This window comes from Chlamydomonas reinhardtii, chromosome 6 (assembly GCF_000002595.2).
Source record: "Chlamydomonas reinhardtii strain CC-503 cw92 mt+ chromosome 6, whole genome shotgun sequence".
NCBI lineage: Eukaryota > Viridiplantae > Chlorophyta > Chlorophyceae > Chlamydomonadales > Chlamydomonadaceae > Chlamydomonas > Chlamydomonas reinhardtii.
Genome location: NC_057009.1, coordinates 8,808,197 through 8,828,463, shown reverse-complemented (window position 1 = coordinate 8,828,463; position 20,267 = coordinate 8,808,197). Strand labels below are relative to the sequence as shown.

Below are 20,267 nucleotides of genomic sequence, written 5' to 3'. Positions count from 1 at the left end.
ATGTGCGTTTGGCGTTTGTTTGTACTTGTAGTGCTGGTTAATCAACGATTAATTATGTTAAACGTTGAAGCCAGGCTCGCACCAGCCTTTATGCGCCAGCGATGTTCTCTTGCCGGGCTGGAACAGGCCCCTACCCGCCAGGCCCATTGCAGACGCCTGATGGGTTTTGGGTTTTGCCCCGCCCCCGCCGGGGTACTACTAGCATCACGCTTGTCCCTCAGGTTTCCCGTCGGGCTCGGTGCACGCGCACCAACAATGGTGCACGTCACGGCCATGTCCACGTCCTAGACATCCAACTCACGCATCCTAGCGCGACTCAAGCTGCCGAGCCATCTACGTTAGCACCTGCAACGGCCACGTCCCCCCATCAGTAGACAGGCGCAGGAGCGAAGAATTCTCCACAGCTGCCGCGCTATTCCGCACCACCTGTCTAGCACGCATGGCCCACAGCCGCCAACACACATGCTTGCCGGCTCAGCAGCCGCCGCAGTACAGCCTGCATGGGGGCTTTCCCGTCCGCGTGCCAGCTGTCTTAAACAACCAAAGCATGAGGTAGACAGTTCGGCCCGCCAGGCCCAGGCGCCTGATTGCAGGCCCTACCAGCCCGGCAGCCCCCCACCAATTAAACCTCGCGCGCCTGATGCCTCTTCCTATGTGCGACCCGCACTCCAAATATAGCAGCATAGACTACCTTGCCTGCGGATAGTCATGTGTATGTATGCTTCACCACCGGTCATTTCCACCACGGTATCCGCCAAGCAGAGGCTGGCCTAACCAACCACCGTTTATCTGGGAATCGCCCCAGCCCATGCCCTGTGGTGCCTCACACGGCGTATTGCTCCAGGTCTAGGCCGTGAAGGATGGTTGCGGCCATCTTGCGCCGCCGCGTGTCCTTGGTGCCCACAGGGTACTGCGCCAGCGGCCGCCAGTCCGCAGCCGACGCCGCCTCGCGCGCCGCCGTCACCGCCGCCGTGCGCGCTGCCGTGTCGGTGCTGCTGTGGCGGCCGCCCGCCAGTGCGGCGCGGATGTTGCCCTCCACACGCCGCATCTGCACCATGGGAGTGGAAGCGCAGGTCGGTGCATGTCAGCACACGCGCAATAAAGCCAACCACCAAAAGGCAACCAGCATCCAGGAGCAACAGACCAAGCCCCGTGCTCAAGGCGAGCTGAGCCCGCACGTTGCAAGGCGCACACAAGCGCGCCCCAGCCCCAGCTCCAGCCCCAGCCCGGCCCCGCCCCCCGGCTGGCCCACCTCGTACAGTGGCGCCATGAGGCGGGCCGGCTTCACCACCGCACTGCCGCCATCGCCGCCGCCACCCGCCGCCCGCTGCGCCGCTGTGGGCCGCAGGTAGCGCGGCGCCTCCGCCCCGCCGTGCTGGCCGCCCACCGGCTCAGAGCTGGCGGGGTGGCCTGGGAGGTTTGCAAGCAAGAGAGCAGTGCTGCTTAGTGAGTGCTCCTTACCAGTACCAATGCAGCTACCGCGCGCCTAAACTCGCGCCGTGTGCCCTAGCCCCCGCGCCCGCCCACCCGCACCCACCCGCCAGCGCCTTGTCCAGGTCGTTCTGCATGTAGCCGCTCAGCCGGTCGCTCAGCTGCTTCACAGCCACGCCGCCGCCAGCCAGCGCCGCCCGCTGACGCGCCTCGATGCCGGCGCGCGCCTCCGCCAGCCCGCGCCGCAGGGCCGCCGCCTCCGCCGCCGCGGCGCGCTTGCTGGCCTCGTAGGCCGCCACCGAGTCGGAGGCGGAGGTGGTGGCGCTGGCGGCCAGGCGGCTGTAGCTCAGCTCCTCGTCACTGGCCTCATCCAGCGCCCTGCGCAGTGCGTGCAGTGGCCAAACACACAACGGCCCCACAACCGTAAGTGGGCGCGGGTGGGCAGCTAGGTATCGCCGCGTGAACCCAGGTCCTGCTTAAGTCGATCCGCGGCACCTCCTCTATCTCTCGGCCTTCAAGCGCGTTTCCTCCCCACTGCCCCCTCCCCTTCCATCCCTCCCTTCCCCTCCTCACCTGTGCATACGCGCCAGGGTGCCGCCCACCGTGTTCTTCCGCAGGCCCTTAATCACCGGCGGCGCGCCCGGCCCGCCCAGCGTGGGGCCTCCTCCTCCTCCGCCCCCCGCAGCACCCCCGGGGCCGTGCCCTGTCGGCACGGTGCCCGCCGCCTGCCCCGCCAGCATGCGTGCCATCACCGGGCTGTTCTTGGTGAACACGAACGCCTGCGGCCCGGCCGAGCCGCCGCCCTCGCCGTCCGAGCCACCGCCGTGGCCGAAGCCGCCCAGGCCGCCAGCGGCTGTGTTGGCGCGGCTGCGGGCGGTGCCGTTGAGGCTCTGCCGCCGGCTGGCGGACCGGAAGCTGCGGGAGGAGGCGCCGCGGCCGAAGTGCGCCGTGGACAGGCCGCTGAAGCTGGGCAGCGAGGGCGCCGGCGCCGCCGCGGCAGCGGCAGCGGCTGCCGCCGCCGCCTTGGCCTGCTGCTGCGCGCGCGTGGCGCCGCTCTGCGCGGCGGTCGCGGCGGCGGCCTGCGCGGATATGGAGTAGGCTGCGGGCGTGGGGTCGTGGGCATCGGCATGCGCGGAGGGGTGCATGTCGGCCGGCAGCGCGCCCGCCGTCCACAGGCGCAGCTGCTTGGTGATGAGCGCGCGCAGGCCCTCGTCAAACTTGTGCTGCGACCTGCGCGGGGTGGTGGCGGTGGGGGGCGGTAGTTTAGTTGTGGGATAAGAGGGCGTGTGCGGGGTGCGTGTCTGGGGTGAGGTGCGGCGCGGGCCCAGGGCATGGAAGGTGGCCTTTCATAGGGCGCCCTAACGACATGCCGTCAACCACCACTGCTGCTTGGGCGCTCACCGTGGGAACACCTCTGCCAGCAGGTACAGCGATGCCGCCGCCATCATCTCTATCCACACCTGCGACCATCATGAAGAAGCGGAGGATGCAGCGGCAGTAGCAGGCCTTCGACGTCCTGGGTCCACCCGCATGCACCCGCAACTCCTCCTGCAGCAGGAGGCTCCTGTTGCATCCATGCAGCCGTATGCATGCTGATACTGGCCCTAGTACACATACACAAAACTGCTACTCCCAGCCCTCCCTACGCCCTCCCAAGTTCCCCTATCTCCCCCACCTGCTGGTACTGGTCGCGCGCCTTGCCCCTCAGCTGCAGCACCACAGTGACGTAGTGGCGGCAGAAGTGGCCGAACGCAAAGTCCTGCAGCGGCCGGCTAAGCGGGTGGTCCGACTTGAAGGCGGTCGCCACCACCCACCAGAACAGGCTCACCAGCAGCACTGCGCGGATCCGCAGGTAGGACAGAGATGTCAGGGAAAATGAGGCTAGGGGTGAAGAGGCGTTAGCCTCCGGGTATGTTAACAGCCCATGGCAGCCACAGTGGGCAGAGCGGCAGCGGGCTAGATGGGCCCACATTACCCCCAGGCATGGCACCTGCTGTCATCACATAAGCCAACCCTAGCCCCAGCCGCAGCCGTCAGCCCCCAGCCCCGATCCCCAGCCCCTCCCCACACGGCGACTGCCCTCAGCGCCACGCACCCGAGTGCGCCCGGGTGAGCGCCCACTTCTTCCAGCCCATCTTGGCTGCCGCCGCGCCGAAGGCCGCCACGCTGTCGTTCACCGCCGCCTGCAGCGCCTCCCACTCGTGGCCGCCCGTGGGGGCCGGCAGCGGCTGTGATGTTTCTGCGCAACGAAGAATTCGGAAGCAGGTGTCAAGGACTTGGGATGAAGACGTCACGACGGGCACAACCAGCGCGCGTGTGCAGGTGAACCCCCACGCCCGACGAGTGTCCCCGCCCCGCGGCTGTCATACCCTGCCGCGCCCGCGCTCACCCTCGGGTGGCACCGGCAATATCGCCTCTTCAACACGCCCACCGCGGACGCCCGCCGCGCCACTGACACCGCTGTTGTTGTTATCGTTGTTGGCGGCGGCGCCACCGGCCGCAGTGCCCGCCTCGGCGCCCGACACCGAAGCATCTCGCGAGCCGCCGGCGGCGCTGCCCATGCCTGTGATGGAGCCGCTGGGCAGCTGGTGCCGCACCCGCCGCACCGCATTGGCAAATGCATCAATGCCGCGCAGCTTCTCGCCGCCTGCTGAGCCGCTGGCCCCGCGCTCGGCGTTGGGCGGCTCGGCTGCGCCCCCGCCGCTGGCCCGTCCCACTGAGGGGGCCCCGGGGCCCCGGGCAGGAGACGGTGGCGCGGAGCCGTCGCTGCTCCGGCCGTGCTTCCGCTGCGTTCCCGCTATATCTGCGAGTGTATGCGTGACAAGCTGAGATGAAGCGCACGAAAGTTCGAATGCTTTGGCGGAGCAGGGCCCCTCCACAGCCGTCCCGGGATCCGAACTGGCGCATGGTCTCAGCAGGTGGCTGGCACCCCTTGGGGTACGCGTGTGTAAGCCTATGCCAAGCAGGTCCAACCAGAGGAATCCCTTTGCCAAGCTACAGAGGGCAGTGGTCCATTCTGAGAAGGACGGGACGGGAGAGTCCGCTGCACTAAGCTCACCTCGCCGGGGGTTGACGATGGTCGCGAGCTCCGCCGTCTGAACGCGTGTAGAAAGCTCCTGCAGCTCTTTGACTAAGAGCCCCACTTTGCCATCGTCCTTAAAGTGTTCAAGCAGAGATAGGATGCTTTCCTCGTCGGCCCCAGCGCCACCAGCCCCATTCATGGCCATGCCAACCCCCGGCGGAGGGCCCGCGCGCCCAATCCAAGCAGATAATGCCCTACGCTGTACTGACGCACCTAATTAGAGATGCTTGTCAAGATGTAATGCGTCAAGCTGCTCTAAGAAAACACAGAAGTCACTGCTTGAGACTGTGCATTATTTGGTCGTCTTATTTTGAGATGTATGTAAGCAAACGTACAATGGACATATGCCACGCCGGTATGGCAAAGGAAAGAAGTTAGAAGCGTTTCCGCGCAATTGTCAATCGCTACTTGGGGCTCTGATTGTTTGCCGCATACATACTACATTGTGCGATGATTGAAGGGATGTTTGTATCCGACGTACTCTTACAGTAAGCTGCGAAGTCTGTGCAGAGCAATTAGAAGCATCTTCTCTTGTCTTGTCCACGAGAGCAACGCTTCCACTTTGACGGTTCTTGTGAGAGGCAGTAGGTGTAAACACACATCATCTAGCCGTGTGGTCCATAATACACGTGTGGCCGCGAGGAAACAGTGCCCGGTCGCGATGGACACCGCACGAGCCTGTACACGTCCAGCAGCGCTCAGCCATGATGGGGCTCAATGCATATCACAAATAAGACCTAAGTGGAGCGCCGCGGCGACGCCGTGCGTGCGTAGCCCTACTATGAGGGCTGGGCCCGCTCGCCCTGCCGGCGTGCTCAAAGCCACGGGAGGCGACGGGCCCGGCAAACCCGCCCCTGCTCCACTAGATAGGTATGTTGGAGTAGCACACACTATCATGATTCTGAGTCGTGTAGCAATTTGCTCTTTGACCCGCTTTCCCGCAGCCCCACACCCGGCGCAGCTCCTCCGACCACCACCTCCGCCGGCGCGCCACAAACCCCCGCCACCTCCAGCCTCACCACCACCAGCCCCGTCTCTCCCGCTGCCTCTTCTAAAACAGCTGCTGGCAGTGGCGAGGGTCAGCAGCCAGAGCAGCAGCCGGACCCAGACGCGCAGGTGGTGGCGGAGCTGGGCGGCGTGTGGGAGAACCTGAAAAAGGAGATGCGCAAGGACATGACGCCGGAGCAGGCGCAGGTGCTGGACTCCATCAAGGTGAGGTGGCCGCGTTGCTGACATGCGGACTGGGGATGCTATTTGAGTGTTAATGCGTTAGCATGACCTGGGTTGGATTGTATAACCCTTCCGGAAGCCGTGTGAGCAGGGACTCACAGCTGCACGCGCGGCGCGGCGTGGCTGCTTACTTGCCAGTTGCCACCCTTCGTATCGGCTGTCTCAGGCCGCGGCAACCAAAAAAGTTCACCTACAGACTAAAAGCTGTTGCTCTGTTCTTGTCTGGTACAGGTCGATGACTTGCTAGGGGACAACAACAATCTTATGCAGAAGGTACGGGCTCGGGCGGCTAGGATGCGGCATAGGTGGCCTTATTATGTCGGGGGCGTGCGGTGGTTGTGATGTGGATCGGGGCTGGACCGGCCCTTGTGACCTGCCCTGTACAGTGGACGGCCTACCGCACGCCTCCATGTGCAGGTGGCTGACGACCAGCTGGGGCCGCTGCTGCGCTCCGTGGGCATTGAGGAGGACCCGCTGGCCTTCTTCACCGACCTGCTGCGGCTGGGCACGGCGCTGCAGCTGGGCAGCGCCGCGGTGCTGTTCTACGGCGCAGAGCTGGCGGGCGGCTACGACGCAGGTGGGGGCGGTGGGGGCGGTGGCGGGCACGCGCTGTGATGAGCACGCGTAGGGCGAGTGGGTCCAGTGAATGGGGTGTTCACTGGACTCGCTGCAGCAACTCTTGGAAGCAGCAGCTGAAGCTACAATGTACTGCAGCTGTTAGCTCTTACGAGTGCAGCGTGCTCGGCTCAAGGGTGTAATGTTGAAGTATGGCATTTGCGGATGCGAAGCAGCTCGGCAGAAGTGACAGGTGCGTGCGGTGGGACTAGTTCCTCCAAGCATCCCCCAAAACAGCGGTACGCCCGCTCCACATGCTGACGTGTATCACCACGTGGTCGCCCCTTCCCTCCGCCCCCAAACAACAACACACGTCCAGGCGAAGCGTTCCGCTGCGTGGGCGGCCTGGCTCTGGGCTACCTGTCCCGCCCCTTCTTCAAGGTGGAGCAGCTGCTGTGGCCGCTGTACGACGCAGTGCTGTCCTTCGTGGCGCCAGGGGCCGTGTACGAGGTGAGGGCCTGAGGGGGGCGGGTGTGCGGGGAAGGCGGGTATATGCCCGAGTCCAGTGAATGGGGTGAAGCGACCAGGGGGGGGGGGTAGATACCAGCCCAAACTGAACCGAATCCAATGAAGAAGGGCGAGGAGGAGAGCATGGCCTATGCATTGACAACGTCGACAGTCGACACGGGGGGACATAGAATTTGGAGTTTCAGGGATTTTTAGGGGGGTTAGACGGGGCCGGGACGTGGCGGAGGCGCCGCTGACGTGTGCTCTACTTTCATGATGTATGTTACTCAAGTGGCGCACACACCGCCCTGATGCCGACACCCGGCACCGGCAGGTGGCTCACAGCGCGGAGGAGTCTGCGGCCACGCTGTCGCGGCTCGGCGTGGCGGTGGCGGTGGCCAGCTTCGCCCCGCAGCTGCTATGGGGCTGGAACACGGAGCAAACGCTGCAGCTCGTGCTACCACTGGTGAGTGGTGCATCGTGCGACGGCCCCTCAGCGCCACGTGCAGCATACACGACGCTTGCCAATCCAGGGTTTAGGGCTCGTCAATGAACTGTGCCGCCCAGCCCTTTGTGTGTCGCCATCAAATCGCACGGGTCCAGGTTGCCGCCAATCGGGATTAAGGAATTGGCGTCGTAGGCCCGGGGTTGAGGAATTTCCCCGGCACCCCTCCGCGGTGTGAGCCTGCGGAACCTGTGTTGGCCGCCCTATCCATATCTGTCGCCGCCTTATCTCCCGTCTGGCCCTCGCATCCGCACTTGCAGGCTTGCGGGTGGGTGCTGTTTGACGTGGCCTACATGGCCGCACTGCTCATCAAGCTGGGCAGCAGCGACCGGCAGTAGCAACAGCAGTGGGGGTGACATTGGCGGGCGGCGACAGCCGCTGCAGTGAGGATGCAGGTGCTGCAGGCAAATCCTGTGCAGGCACATGCCCGGTGGCAGGCAGGAGGGCGAGCGGGTAGTACAGCAGCTGGTAGTTGTGTGTGTGAGGGCCAGAGGGGAGGGTGGCGATGCGGCGGCTGAGGCAGCCTGTATGATGCGTGGTTTGTGGCAAGGTTGTAATGTTGCTCACTTGCATGTGGGGTGCGGCGGCTGTAGCGTGTGTGTGTCGAGTATGGAGGACAGGTTGAGCAGGTTTGTCCCCAGCCTTCCGGCCTAGGTCTGTTCACGTAGGGAACTAGATGGCTTGATCCTGTCTCAGCGGAGCCTGAGTGGTTCGTCTGTCCTAGGCGCAAACTCAACACATTGCTTTGGCGTGTGGGGACGCGGCGATGGCGAGAGCCACGAATGGCCGTGGGGGCATGTCGCACCCGTGGAGGGCACTGTATGCCTTCGGTCTCAGACTGTCACTGACGGTGTGCGATTGTACAGGATTGCCCATACCCCAGCATTCACTATGTTGTGTGAGCTTAGCCCATTTTCTTGTGGACAGGAACCTTGTCCGGAAGCATTGGGGCTCAGGTTCCTCCTGCAGCTGCTTCGCAGGCAGCCAGAGCTAGAAAGCGGCTTTGAGGGTGGTCTGGCATTCCTGACACAGGCTGTTTCAGAGCTGCGAGGGCAAGGCACGTGGGCGAGGTTATGCAGGGTTATGGTACATCTTGTGGCGTCTGAAGAGCGGGCTGCTGCAAGTGACCGTACTTTGCATCGCAACCTGGTTATATCAGTGATGGGTCGGCGGCGCTCCTCTATTGCCCGTGGCGTTTACCGTCTGGATGAGGTAACATGTCTGCTGTGACCGCCTCCTGCTAACCGGCCTTCTATGCGTGCTAGCGACTACAACTTCTCTTCGTGTCGCGCACATTCGCGTTCGCATTTCGACAGCACTCCGCTAACGTTTGCATGTACATGTTTTGTACTGTAGTTGGAAGCAGTACAGGAATGGCTTAGTGGGTAAAGGATGCGTGAAGAGAGGCGACAGGGTTGCCAGCGCTGAACAGGCTGTCTGACAGCGCCTCACATTATGGACCCCGACTGAGGGGAAGAGATGCTGGAGCAGGCAGTGCATCTTCACCCCTCCCTACCCCTCGCGCGTGTGGTCATCCCCGCTCCTGCAGACTAGTCATAGGGCCTAGCGATGCAGTTGACGGATACATTCAACGTGCACACACATTCAGAGAAGAGGCGGACGCGTTGACAGCGGCTGGGGGCCCACGCTTGCGAGGGGTGGAGCGGCAGCGGCGTGCGTGCGTGCCGTCGCGTGCGTGCGTGCCGTCGCCCAGCAGGCTTGAGCACCCGCCTCGACTTCAATCGCTACCTGGCTAGCTATAAGTTCAGGTGCAGTAGGCGACGGGACCAGCTGTAGCTGTTTGGTACCAGCTGTCGCGATGCAGATCTCTGGGCATGCCTCGCGTGCCTTCAACTCCGCAACGGAGGGGCCTGCGCGCATGGCGTGCCCCTCGGGGGGTAACCGCGCTCGGATCACATAAGGGCCGCTCGAACTAAAATTTGCCACTCATACAATAATTACAGCTACTGTATAGTCTACTCGCCCATGTGTAGCACGCTTGGGCACTAGCTCGCATTTGAGAGAACCAACACCCTTGCTCCCCCCATTTTCGTCAAAACCAACATTCTTCAAATTGATACTGTAGTTCTCACTCTGAGTAGCAGCTACGGCTGTCGTTCCCGTGGTTGAGAGCCCTTGCCGTTGTGGTTCTATTGTGGAGGCAGCGGGCGTAGCGACCGGGCGCAAGCAGCTGAGCGGGCGGTGGAGAACCAGTCGCAAAAGTCTGCGGAGTTGTGGGATCCAGTGAGACTCAAGCTCACGCCTCTTCTGGGTCCCACACGCAAGCTCACGCCTCTTCTGGGTCCCACACGTACACACCGCACCGCACGTGCACCGCTGAGACCACCGCAAAGCAGGCGCAAGAGGCCGCGAGCTCGCGCGCGCGCGCCAGTCAACATCGCTGTCCGCACCACTGCAGCGCCAAGCTAGTTTAGCGCCCAGTCAAGTGGCCCTTCACATCCTCCTTCCGCGCCCTGTGGTCGCCGCGGCCTGTGCCTTTGCCTGGCGAGTACACAGCAGCACCAAATCGACGCCGCTCTCGCTGCTAGCCAGCCGCGCGCTCCACCAGCTGCAGCAGCGGACTCGCTTAGCTGCAGCCAAAGATGGCTGCTTGCTTTACGCGGTCCGCTGTCTGCTGCCCAGCGCCTTCGCTGCGAAGGCACGAGTTGGGGCAGCGTGTCGAGGCAGCGCCGGTGTTCGGGTGGCAGCGCCGGCCGGCGTGTGTGAGCATTTGCTGCAGCCTTGGCTTCTTGAAGAAGAAAGCCGATCCATCGACGCCGTCGTTGGGCTCCAAGGCGCTGGCTTGGGCCACAGATGTCGGCCCCGTCGTCACAATCATCGGCACCGTTGCCTCCTTCGTGGTGGCTTGGAACACGGTTGTGATACAGCCCAACAAGGTGCAGCTGCAGGAGCTAAGGACGGACTGGCAGAAGCAGCTGCATGAGCTAAGGACGGACCAGCAGCAGCAGATTGAGCTGCTCACCACCCGCTTGGAACAGCGGCTAGGGCCTCTGAAGCCGCTGCCGGAGCGGGTGGCGCGGACTGAGGGCCAGGTGGATGTGGTGCTGAAGCAGCAGACAGCGCTGCATCTGCATGACTTCGGCCCCCGGGCATAAGAGCACCGCGCAAGGTTGGTCGTCATGGGCGGCGGGGTCAGGAAACGGGTTGGGAGTGCGCCGCCCCGTGCAAGGTTCGCACAGCGGCACAAGCCCCTGTCTACCACCACCGGACAGTGCATGTCGCCGCTGTATGTGGGAAGCTTCATGAAATTGGCCTTAGTGACGTCCACACCACGGAAGTCAGCAATCTCATCGTTGCCGTGGCATGCCGGGTTATCCCATGACACGTAAGGCTTGATAGGGGCCACGGGCGGGGTGGCGGCGGCTTCCTCGTACCCTGCCGGCCCTGCTTCTGCGCGGCCTTCACCGCCGCGGTTTGCTTTGCAGCCAGCCTTGCAGCCTTCTCCCGGAATGCGCCCAGCATGCGCCCTATGTACTTGACAAACTCCGCCTTCGTGATGAACCTTGCATCCTTCCCCGCCAGGGTCTGCGGTGGTGGCGGGCAGTGGCGGGCGGCAGCTCGAGCATGGCGCGTGGAGGACACAACCGGCGGCTCTTCCCACCCTCTGTGGCAGCGCGATACAGCCCCCTGAACCGGGAGCCGCTAAACGCACGGGGGACAGATGACCGGCGGCCCGTGCTGTGGAGGCTGCAGTGTGGGTGCTTTGTCTACAAGGCACGGCACACAGTGGCTAACAGTATTCGGCGATGTGCCCCGCACGCACCCAGCTGCTTCAACTGCGCCTATCACACCACTGGCCGAGGTGCAAGAAGTGATGCTGCACAGCGCGTTTCGCATGCTGATTGACCTTGCGCGGCGGCTGGGGAAGGCGTGTACGGGGTGTGGGAGGCGCGGGTGGTTGAGGGGTGTGGCCCCTTCGACTTTTGGCTGTGGGAGTGGGGTGTGGTGGTTGAAGTGGATGGCATGCAGCACACGGATACCCCGCATCACGGCACGGAAGCGCAAGCGCAGTGGCTGGTGGATCCATGGAAGGAAGCAGCTGCTGTTCGCAAGCGGCGGCATGTGGCGCGGTTGCATGTGATGGACATGGTGTGCTGGGAGGCCGTGGTTGCGCGTGCGCTGTGTGCTGCTCGTAACGGCATTTCGCCGTGTGTGCACTACAGCGACTACCACCTGCGGCCTGTGCTTACACAGTCATGAGCTCCCAACGCACCTGGTACTGTAGCTCGGGTGGCGGCGTGTAGGCCCTGCCTGAGGTGCCGGCGACAGGCTCCCACAGCACGACGCCGAAGGCAGGGCACACGATGATGATGTACTTGATGGTGTTGGGTCGTGACGAGTTGCAGCGGTAGTCCTCAATGGTGATGCTCTGCCCGCGCGGGCCTGCAGTCCAGGCGGTGTAGTCGGTTGGGTTGCAGTGAAGGTCGTTTCGTCGGTCATGGCGAAACCGTTGAAGATGGTTATTAAGTTGAGCCCTGCGTCGCTTTCGAACTCCCCTGTGCCAATGTCTGGTGGCAAGGGAAAGGCGCCATCGCTGACACCGTACTCCCTTTCAGCCTTCACGGCTGAGACCATGTGCACGCCTGGAGCATTGGGGTTGACAAGCTTGCGCAACCACGCTGCTGAGCGGTCCAGCCTGGGGCTGAGGAAGGGGCGGTCCTCCACCTTTTAAGTTCTTTGGGAGGGTTGGATCGTAGCGTTGCATGGAGCGCCAAGAGGACTTGAAAGTGATCTTGTGGGATTTGAGAACGTCTTGAAAGGGCGCGTCGTGCTCGTACTTGGCGGCAGAGTCGTAGTGGACGCTCTTGACATAGTGGACCATCCAGGGTTTTCAGGATGGGGTAGTGTGCATGTAGCGCACGTACCACTTCTTAATCTGCTCCGCCATATGCTTGGGTGATGCCTCCCATGGTGTGTAATCAACTGGCTGCGGGAAGATCTCTGGGCATGCCTCGCGTGCCTTTAACTCCGCCACGGAGGGGCCTGCAGCGCATGGCGTGCCCCCCGGGGGATAATCGCGCTCGGATCACATAAGGGCCGCTCGAACTAAAATTTGCCACTCATACAATAATTACAGCTACTGTATAGTCTACTCGCCCATGTGTAGCACGCTTGGGCACTAGCTCGCATTTGAGAGAACCAACACCCTTGCTCCCCCCATTTTCGTCAAAACCAACATTCTGCAAATTGATACTGTAGTTCTCACTCTGAGTAGCAGCTACGGCTGTCGTTCCCGTGGCTGAGAGCCCTTGCCGTTGTGGTTCTATTGTGGAGGCAGCGGGCGTAGCGACCGGGCGCAAGCAGCTGAGCGAGCGGTGGAGAACCAGTCGCAAAAGTCTGCGGAGTTGTGGGATCCAGTGAGGCTCAAGCTCACGCCTCTTCCTGGGTCCCACACGCAAGCTCACGCCTCGTCTGGGTCCCACACATACACACCGCACCGCACGTGCACCGCCGAGACCACCGCAAAGCAAGCGCAAGAGGCCGCGAGCTCGCGCGCGCGCGCCAGTCAACATTGCTGTCCGCACCACTGCAGCGCCAAGCTAGCTTAGCGCCCAGTCAAGTGGCCCTTCACATCCTCCTTCCGCGCCCTGTGGTCGCCGCGGCCTGTGCCTTTGCCTGGCGAGTACACAGCAGCACCAAATCGACGCCGCTCTCGCTGCTAGCCAGCCGCGCGCTCCACCAGCTGCAGCAGCGGACTCGCTTAGCTGCAGCCAAAGATGGCTGCTTGCTTTACGCGGTCGACTGTCTGCTGCCCAGCGCCTTCGCTGCGAAGGCACGAGTTGGGGCAGCGTGTCGAGGCAGCGCCGGTGTTCGGGTGGCAGCGCCGGCCGGCGTGTGTGAGCATTTGCTGCAGCCTTGGCTTCTTGAAGAAGAAAGCCGATCCATCGACGCCGTCGTTGGGCTCCAAGGCGCTGGCTTGGGCCACAGATGTCGGCCCCGTCGTCACAATCATCGGCACCGTTGCCTCCTTGGTGGTGGCTTGGAACACGGTTGTGATACAGCCCAACAAGGCGCCGCTGCAGGAGCTAAGGACGGACTGGCAGAAGCAGCTGCATGAGCTAAGGACGGACTGGCAGAAGCAGCTGCAGGAGCTGAGGACGGACCAGCAGCAGCAGATTGAGCTGCTCACGACCCGCTTGGAACAGCGGCTAGGGCCTCTGAAGCCGCTGCCGGAGCGGGTGGCGCGGACTGAGGGCCAGGTGGATGTGGTGCTGAAGCAGCAGACAGCGCTGCATCTGCATGACTTCGGCCCCCGGGCATAAGAGCACCGCGCAAGGTTGGTCGTCATGGGCGGCGGGGTCAGGAAACGGGTTGGGAGTGCGCCGCCCCGTGCAAGGTTCGCAGCTGGCCGACAGCGGCACAAGCCCCTGTCTACCACCACCGGCCACAGCCTGCCCACCACAGATAATACTAACGTCCACTTTACCCGCTCCCCTCTCACCCGTTCGCTATGCCAGGTTGCAAGGCTGCAATGGCTCAAAGTTGGGCAGCTGCTGGCGCACGATGTCGCCTGTGGCCCGTGGAGTCCTTCCAGGCCTTTGCCGTGGGCGCACCATGCGCAGGCAGCAATCTGCGATCAAGCCTGGCGGCGGAGATGGCAGATTGGTGGCGAGTGAAAGAGCGTAAAGCTCACGCTTTGGCACTGTGGGGGGAACTAGCAGGCTACAGCCGTGTGGTGCCCAGGGGCAGGCTCGCCCAGATGTAGTGTGTGGGCGTGCGGGCCGCTCAGCGTAGGGCACTGTGCACCAGTGGAGGCACTGGAGCAGGCCTTGGCGGCGAGCGGCCGTCGACTACGTTGAGGCAGAGGACGAGTTGGACAGTGGAAAGCGCCCGTGGTGCTGGGAGAGGGGTGCTGGCCGCTTGAAGGGCCCGCCCCCGTGCGTTTGGGGCAGCCCCCGGCTGTGCAGGGCCTTAGGTTGGTGCGTCGTTTTGCTGCTGGTGCGGGCCCCAGGGCGGTTTGGACTAGCCAGCCGCTGGCTGGCTGGCCGTATGTAATGCCCATGAGCAGCAGGCGGGCCGTACACCAGCGCTTGGCCCTTCCCAGCCCTGCCCAGCTGGGACTCCCACACTGAAGGGCGGCTCCTTCCTCTCGGACCTTCTTCGTGGTGCTTGGCTTTGGGCTTCCCGCCAAGTATCGACGTGCGTTGCGGAACTAATGCGTACGTAGACCGGAGAGAGTGAGCGGAAGGCGGAGTGGGCTTGCAGACGGCACGAAAGCTGGCAGTCAGTAGCGCAAGTTGCAAATTCACATGTTACCTCGTAACCAATGGTAAACGCCGTGGACGGTCGGGCCCATGGCTGGCTGACGGAAGGTGGCTGCTGTGTTTGGATGGCTGGGCTGGGCGACGGCGGGCGGGTGGGCGTTGGGACTACTAGAAAGGATGCGCCCGAAACCAACCTGGAGAACACCAGCGCCACCGGTGCCCAGCACGACATGTATGGGAGGGAGGGAGGGACAGGAGGCGTGATGCACTGCAGCGTAGAAGCGTAGCAACCGCGAGGACATGGTGCGCAAGCCGGGCTGCGGGCTGTGGCTGTGCGCTGCGTGGGGTGGCTAAACGAAGAACACTAAGTATGGAGAAGTGATGGATGCGGTTAAATGAGCAAGGGCGCCGGGCCTGGCCGGGCGGCCGAGGAAGTAACGACAGCGCGATCGCTGCATGGCTCATCCCGGTCGCACTGCGGTCGGCATTGGCGCGTGCGGTGCATGTCGTGCGACACCAGGAAGCCACAAGCAGCAAACCCAAACGAATCCTCCGAAGGGGCGGCAAGGGACGCAAGCAAACGCAGACAATGCGGCAAGGGGTGCAAACAGCAGGTGTGGTACCGGTACCTACGCTGCCATCAGAGAACGAGACGGACTCCCTCGTGGGAACATGCAGAAAGGCCATCAAGGACGCGGATCAAAAACAGCATGCTGTTTGCGACAAGTGTTCCCCGGTCACGGGAAAAGGGGCTGAGCCCCTCCACTCTCTGAGGCCGAACAACCTCATCGCCCGGACATAGCCGGGGTCGGTTTCCACAAGCACATTGACGAGTGTGGTGGGAACGAATGCGTATGTAGACCAGAGCGGACGGCGGAGTGGGCTTGCAGGTGGCACGAGAGTAGGCAGTCAGTAGTAAGCACATATCATAGCCAAACCAGGTGCCTATCTAGCAGTCGCGATGCCACAGCAGAGCCAACCGTAGCCAGACGCAGCACAGTTGTCAACAGCCGCACTACTTGTCATGCCGCTACGCATGCCCTAGGGTAGCATCCGAGCCGGACCACCGTGCAACTATCTGTTCCCACTCGTGCAGCTTCCGACTCTCACACGAACTCCTGTACGGCTGAGGGGAGTTGGATTGCCGTACACGAATTAGTTGGAGGTTAATCGGAGATGTCCTAGAACCGCCATTATACTACTTTTTGCGTCATGCAGGGGAGGTAGCAAGCTGCTGAGGTTGTGTGATTCTACGCTGCATGTGTACGAAGCGCACGCTAACAGGAGAGAAGACGAAGAGCCCTTGCGGCACGGGTAGTCACATTCTGGGTTGAGGAACGCACACTTCTAATCCTTTCATTAACGCACACTTCTAATCCTTTAACGCATCATCACCACCCCCAATCCCCGAATGTTCCCCAACAAGGTAGGCTCACGGGCTTCTGGCAAATTGCTCTTTGTCTCTGATTTACAGCAGATGTGTTAGGTGCGCGTAGGACCCATCATGTCATCGTGCAATTTCGCCTGCTTGCAATTGGAAATGTCCAACGCTAATATCCTGCCTGCACTCAATCTGTTCGGCACGTTCCTATCTCTCCGCACTACTCGTGCACCTTGGGACACATACCACCCGGTGCAACGTGAGCAATCTACCTGTTACTGTTAGCCTGAAACCGCTTGCGTCCGTCATGAATGGTCAAGCCCTCAGCGCGCGGTCTGCAGGGCGCATGCATCATCATCAATGTAATCATCGTGTACTAATCGGCCTTCGCACCGGGCAACAAAACTTTAGGGCCGGTCCGTGTTGGATATCCATGCGATCGTGCGCGCTCTCAAACACTTTCACCATACTCTCACCGTACAGCCAACCTGTTTCCACTCTACAGTGGCTGAACTACCGAGGGAAACGCAAAGCCACAACCATTTGTACATGTCACCCTCCTCTGCCCTAAGCCTTGATTTGGCCATCAAATCACGTATTGAACCACACTGTGTTCACCGTCCGTGTCCAGAACTCTTTCACCCTCCTGCTAAACCAAACAACCCTAGAAGCAACAACATGAAGAGAGCATACGTCCGATACATACCAAACGATTTACGTACTACTGCACCCTGTTCGGGTCGGTGTGCCCCTTACGCCACTAGCTGATGCACGTGCTGCTCCACCGCCGCGCCCTCGGCATGGCTGTGCAAGTGCGGCTGCGACTCCGAGCCCGGCGACTTGCACTCCACGCAGCACGCGGCCGACGGCGCGCCTGCCGCGGCCGCCACCGCGCCGAAGTGCTCTTCGAACATGTCGCGCAGCTGGGCCGGCCGCACCTGCGTGTACGTAGCGCAGGCCTGGCCCTGCGGCCGCACACGCAGCGCCGCGCCCGCCGAACACTTGCCCACGCACTTGCAGGGCACCACCTCGATGTTGGTGTTGCCGTCAGCCAGTGCCGATACAGCCTCCAGCACCTGCTGTGCGCCCTTGCGCTGGCACTTGGAGCCAGTGCAGACCATCACGCGGCCGGGGGCGCCCTCGAAGCGCGCGGCGCGGAAATCTGCCTCGCTCCACTCCCAGCCCTCCTCCAGCTCCGGCACCGTCAACTCCATCTGACCGCCCAGGCCCGACACCACCATGCGCGCCGGCGACGTCATCGCCTGGGAAGTTGACGCCGCTGCGGTGAGCGCGGAAGTGGCTGCCGCCCGCCGCTGGGCTGCCAGCGCCGCTGCGGAGCGGGTGTCGCAGCCGTCGTCGTCCGAGTCAGAGTCGCTGGAGTCGTCAGCAGCGCACAGGAGGGCTGCTGAGCGCTGCCCCTCCAGCGAGGTGCGCAGCGTCTTGAGCTCCGACAGCAGCTCCGTCAGCAGCGGGGAGTCCACGTCCACGGAGGATGTCGTCAGCGCTGACAAACGTCGCTCGAGCACCTTGCGGTGAGACTTCAGCACCTTGCTCAGCTTCTTGCGCTCCTTTCGTAGAGAGGAGCACAGCACCGGGGACGCCACAGCCGGGGGCCGAGACGCATCGACCAGCGCGTGTGTTGGCATGTGAGAGGCGCGAGCCACCGACGGGAAGCCTGCGGACGCGAGCGAGAAGGGTGTCAGAACAGTACTACCAGATATATTTGGTTCACTTTTCTGTGAAGTTCACGTGTGGACGCACAGTGACGCGAGCAGAACGTAAACCGGGCCGCACCCCTTCGGAACACCGATGGCCCCTCGCGGACCCACAGCGACAACCCAAGAGTGAGAGGTTTAGCTGCCCAATGATGCTCACCGGAAGGAACCATAGCCCTGGCCCGTCCTGAGCGCGCCAGAGACTCTGGAGAACGAGCCGAGCATTTCGGCAGCTCTCCGCAGGTGGGCACACGCCCCAGCAGGCCGAAAGAGGCCATCGGCGCTGTAAGGGTGATACAGAAGTAAAGAGGCGGCTAGTTTACTGGTTAACTCAGGACTCAGCCTTGGTTTGAGGACGGAACTCCTACTTTGCCTTAAGGACAAGACAGTTCATTCAAACTATTATAAGTGCATAACAAAACAGGTATGGCGTTTGTATACCTTGGCAGCCCAGGGCTGGCACGCACCTAGCGAAATCACCACTCGCACGGCTCACTCCCGTCCGTGCCCGGCACACGCCCTCGCCGAACTGTTCTTCGCCTCCCACCAGTGCTTTACTCAAATCAGCTATCTAATAGATACAGGATTGTAAACTGTATAATTTGAGCCACATCGATTTTAGATAGCGGTGTTGGCGCAGAATACAAAGCTGAAAGGCGCGATTTCTGGACTTGCGCCGTTTGCGCCGTATGAAACGTTTGATTGGTGCACGGTAGGGCTTCAAGTATCATTGTGCCTGGAAAACGGCTTAATGCAGGTCTGGACACAAAAGGAAAACCCGGCCGTTGGCGCGCTGGCGGTTGCGGGAATGCACTGACACTTTTTGAAGGGGTTGTTTTTTTGCTGCGGCATGGGTGAAATAACGATGTATAAGACGCGAAGGTGTACTAACGCATGAACTCCCGTTCTCCTCTCGCCGCCGACGGTCGCGGATGCTTCCTTGTTTACCCGCTACGCCTGCGGCAGCTGCGCGGCGCCTGACCTCAGCATATCAGCTGGGAACGAGCATAGCTTTAGGCAGAACCCCTGGCTGAACAATAAAAGAGCGGGGCGGGGGCGGGGGCGGGGGCGGGGGCGGGGGCGGGGGCGGGGGCGGGGGCGGGGGTGGGGGCGGGGGCGGGGGCGGGGGCGGGGGCGGGGGCGGGGGCGGGGGCGGGGGCGGGGGCGGGGGCGGGGGCGGGGGCGCATTGCGCAGCGGACACAAAGGCGAAAGTGCCCAGCAGAGCAGCACTCCGGCGATGCTCGGCGATGCTCGGCGATGCGGCAACAGCAACAGCGGCAGCCACCAGCCGCTCCTGCTGCTAATGCTGCAATTGACGCCGTCAGAGGCCCCACCCTGTCACACGAGCTGACAGTCAGACCGAAGAGATTGGCCCTCAACAGCAGGCCTAGAACGTGTATGGGGCATGCCCATGTGCTTGCTAATGGAACCGAGTGCGGCGCGGACTAAGTGCAGACTCTGGCGGGCAGCACAGGCCCTGGCCTCCATTCTATACGAGGCATGAAGGCACACAAAGGATTTTACGCACCATTTTGTAACCACACACCATGAAGAGCTGCGCGTGAGGTTCTGTTCACAGCGAATGGTAAGGAGAAAGAGAAGGGAGGCGAAAGGCACAGCGCGACACCGTCACGCAACCTGCAACGCGAGCAAGCTCAACGCCAGAGACTACCGCACCAGCCACCGAAACCCAAGGGCACCCCTCCGGGGTTAAGCAAGGCCAAACTGGGGTCCCCAAAACAGGCGAAGTAACCACCGAGCCCTTAGAAGATGAACAGGCGCAGAAAAGCTAAAAGAAAGGAGAAGCAAGGAAACCCAATACCCATAACCAAACCGCTGCTTGTACAGTAATCACCGTAGGCGCACACGCAGGCACACACGCACATACACGCTGCAGACCGCGGCTCGGGCCCCCCTCCGGCCAGGGCACACAAGCAGCTGCGAACCAGCATCCACGCGCGCCCACCTATCCAAACGGCCGCGCTCACTGTCCCAGCAATAAAGCAGACCAGCTACCGCACGGGAACCACCGCAGGCGCACGACCCAGGAAAGCACTAGAAGGGCAGCCGCGTACAGAGCGCCCGAAACAACTCCTCCGCGCTCGCCGTGACCCCCAGCTGTTGTGTGTGGTTACAAGGTGGTGTGCACCGAGCACGAGCAGCTGAGGCACCAGGCCCGGCGGGCACACGAGGGCCACCGTCCGCCACCCAGTCCCGCTCCCAGGCGCAGTCCTCACTGCGGAGGGACCCTCAGTATCAGAGCGCGCCCTGTACCACGACTGCACACCGCGTACCGATCACTCGCAGCCCGCAGCGCCTGCTGCAGGACCGCCTCAAAGGTGACGCCGGGGCTGGGGGCCTCATCGCTGGCAGCCAGCAAGGCCGTGATGTCCGCAGGAAGGGGCGGCCCCGTAGGCACGCCAAAGCGCCGCCGCCGGGCTCGCCGCCACCACCGACCTCCGGCCTCCAGAGAGCTGCTCGCACGCCCAGCAGCGCCGCCGGCCTCTGCAGCCGCCAAAGGCAACAACCGCCGCCCAACCGCGCGGCGGCAGAAAGAAAACCAATCCGCAGGCAAGAGCCCGCGGCCAGGACGGTGCGGGTGTCCGCGCGCTTGGCGGCAGGGTCCCAGCGAGG

General features: G+C 62.7%; 6 protein-coding genes across 6 annotated transcripts; 4 read left to right on the top strand and 2 right to left on the bottom strand.

Annotated features, from left to right (window-relative positions):
• Window positions 1-35: 35 nt before the first annotated feature.
• Window positions 36-4,845, bottom strand: CHLRE_06g310400v5 (uncharacterized protein). Its single transcript, XM_043063781.1, has 9 exons — window positions 4,490-4,845; window positions 3,821-4,234; window positions 3,527-3,670; window positions 3,107-3,267; window positions 2,833-2,891; window positions 2,005-2,661; window positions 1,538-1,809; window positions 1,253-1,410; window positions 36-1,048 (listed from the first exon to the last, which is right to left on the bottom strand). Exons 1-9 carry the CDS (start codon window positions 4,650-4,652, stop codon window positions 824-826), a joined length of 2,253 nt encoding a protein of 750 aa, XP_042924487.1. The 5' UTR covers window positions 4,653-4,845; the 3' UTR covers window positions 36-823.
• Window positions 4,846-4,947: 102 nt separating this feature from the next.
• Window positions 4,948-8,810, top strand: CHLRE_06g310350v5 (uncharacterized protein). Its single transcript, XM_001691144.2, has 7 exons — window positions 4,948-5,383; window positions 5,458-5,725; window positions 5,975-6,016; window positions 6,161-6,320; window positions 6,678-6,808; window positions 7,140-7,271; window positions 7,571-8,810. Exons 1-7 carry the CDS (start codon window positions 5,295-5,297, stop codon window positions 7,646-7,648), a joined length of 900 nt encoding a protein of 299 aa, XP_001691196.1. The 5' UTR covers window positions 4,948-5,294; the 3' UTR covers window positions 7,649-8,810.
• Window positions 8,811-9,262: 452 nt separating this feature from the next.
• Window positions 9,263-11,063, top strand: CHLRE_06g310300v5 (uncharacterized protein). Its single transcript, XM_043063780.1, has 2 exons — window positions 9,263-10,440; window positions 10,854-11,063. Exon 1 carries the CDS (start codon window positions 9,914-9,916, stop codon window positions 10,424-10,426), a length of 513 nt encoding a protein of 170 aa, XP_042924486.1. The 5' UTR covers window positions 9,263-9,913; the 3' UTR covers window positions 10,427-10,440; window positions 10,854-11,063.
• Window positions 11,064-11,117: 54 nt separating this feature from the next.
• On the top strand, window positions 11,118-12,262 carry CHLRE_06g310276v5 (uncharacterized protein). Its single transcript, XM_043063779.1, has one exon. The coding sequence runs from the start codon at window positions 11,146-11,148 to the stop codon at window positions 11,410-11,412; it is 267 nt and encodes an 88-aa protein (XP_042924485.1). The 5' UTR covers window positions 11,118-11,145; the 3' UTR covers window positions 11,413-12,262.
• A 155-nt stretch (window positions 12,263-12,417) lies between these two features.
• On the top strand, window positions 12,418-14,713 carry CHLRE_06g310250v5 (uncharacterized protein). Its single transcript, XM_001691145.2, has 2 exons — window positions 12,418-13,608; window positions 13,790-14,713. Exon 1 carries the CDS (start codon window positions 13,049-13,051, stop codon window positions 13,592-13,594), a length of 546 nt encoding a protein of 181 aa, XP_001691197.2. The 5' UTR covers window positions 12,418-13,048; the 3' UTR covers window positions 13,595-13,608; window positions 13,790-14,713.
• A 1,277-nt stretch (window positions 14,714-15,990) lies between these two features.
• On the bottom strand, window positions 15,991-18,627 carry CHLRE_06g310200v5 (uncharacterized protein). Its single transcript, XM_001691290.2, has 2 exons — window positions 17,793-18,627; window positions 15,991-17,592 (listed from the first exon to the last, which is right to left on the bottom strand). Exons 1-2 carry the CDS (start codon window positions 17,908-17,910, stop codon window positions 16,670-16,672), a joined length of 1,041 nt encoding a protein of 346 aa, XP_001691342.1. The 5' UTR covers window positions 17,911-18,627; the 3' UTR covers window positions 15,991-16,669.
• Window positions 18,628-20,267: the final 1,640 nt, after the last annotated feature.

Coding starts and splice junctions, on each gene's coding strand:
- CHLRE_06g310400v5 (XM_043063781.1), bottom strand. CDS start 4,652: ATGAATGGGGCTGGTGGCGCTGGGGCCGACGAGGAAAGCATCCTATCT. Junction 2,662..2,832: donor CTGGCAGAGGTGTTCCCACG/GTGAGCGCCCAA, acceptor CACCCCGCGCAG/GTCGCAGCACAAGTTTGACG. Junction 1,810..2,004: donor ACCCTGGCGCGTATGCACAG/GTGAGGAGGGGA, acceptor CGCACTGCGCAG/GGCGCTGGATGAGGCCAGTG.
- CHLRE_06g310350v5 (XM_001691144.2), top strand. CDS start 5,295: ATGAGGGCTGGGCCCGCTCGCCCTGCCGGCGTGCTCAAAGCCACGGGA. Junction 6,017..6,160: donor ACAACAATCTTATGCAGAAG/GTACGGGCTCGG, acceptor CTCCATGTGCAG/GTGGCTGACGACCAGCTGGG. Junction 6,809..7,139: donor CGCCAGGGGCCGTGTACGAG/GTGAGGGCCTGA, acceptor CGGCACCGGCAG/GTGGCTCACAGCGCGGAGGA.
- CHLRE_06g310300v5 (XM_043063780.1), top strand. CDS start 9,914: ATGGCTGCTTGCTTTACGCGGTCCGCTGTCTGCTGCCCAGCGCCTTCG.
- CHLRE_06g310276v5 (XM_043063779.1), top strand. CDS start 11,146: ATGCTGCACAGCGCGTTTCGCATGCTGATTGACCTTGCGCGGCGGCTG.
- CHLRE_06g310250v5 (XM_001691145.2), top strand. CDS start 13,049: ATGGCTGCTTGCTTTACGCGGTCGACTGTCTGCTGCCCAGCGCCTTCG.
- CHLRE_06g310200v5 (XM_001691290.2), bottom strand. CDS start 17,910: ATGGCCTCTTTCGGCCTGCTGGGGCGTGTGCCCACCTGCGGAGAGCTG. Junction 17,593..17,792: donor CAGGGCTATGGTTCCTTCCG/GTGAGCATCATT, acceptor TCGCGTCCGCAG/GCTTCCCGTCGGTGGCTCGC.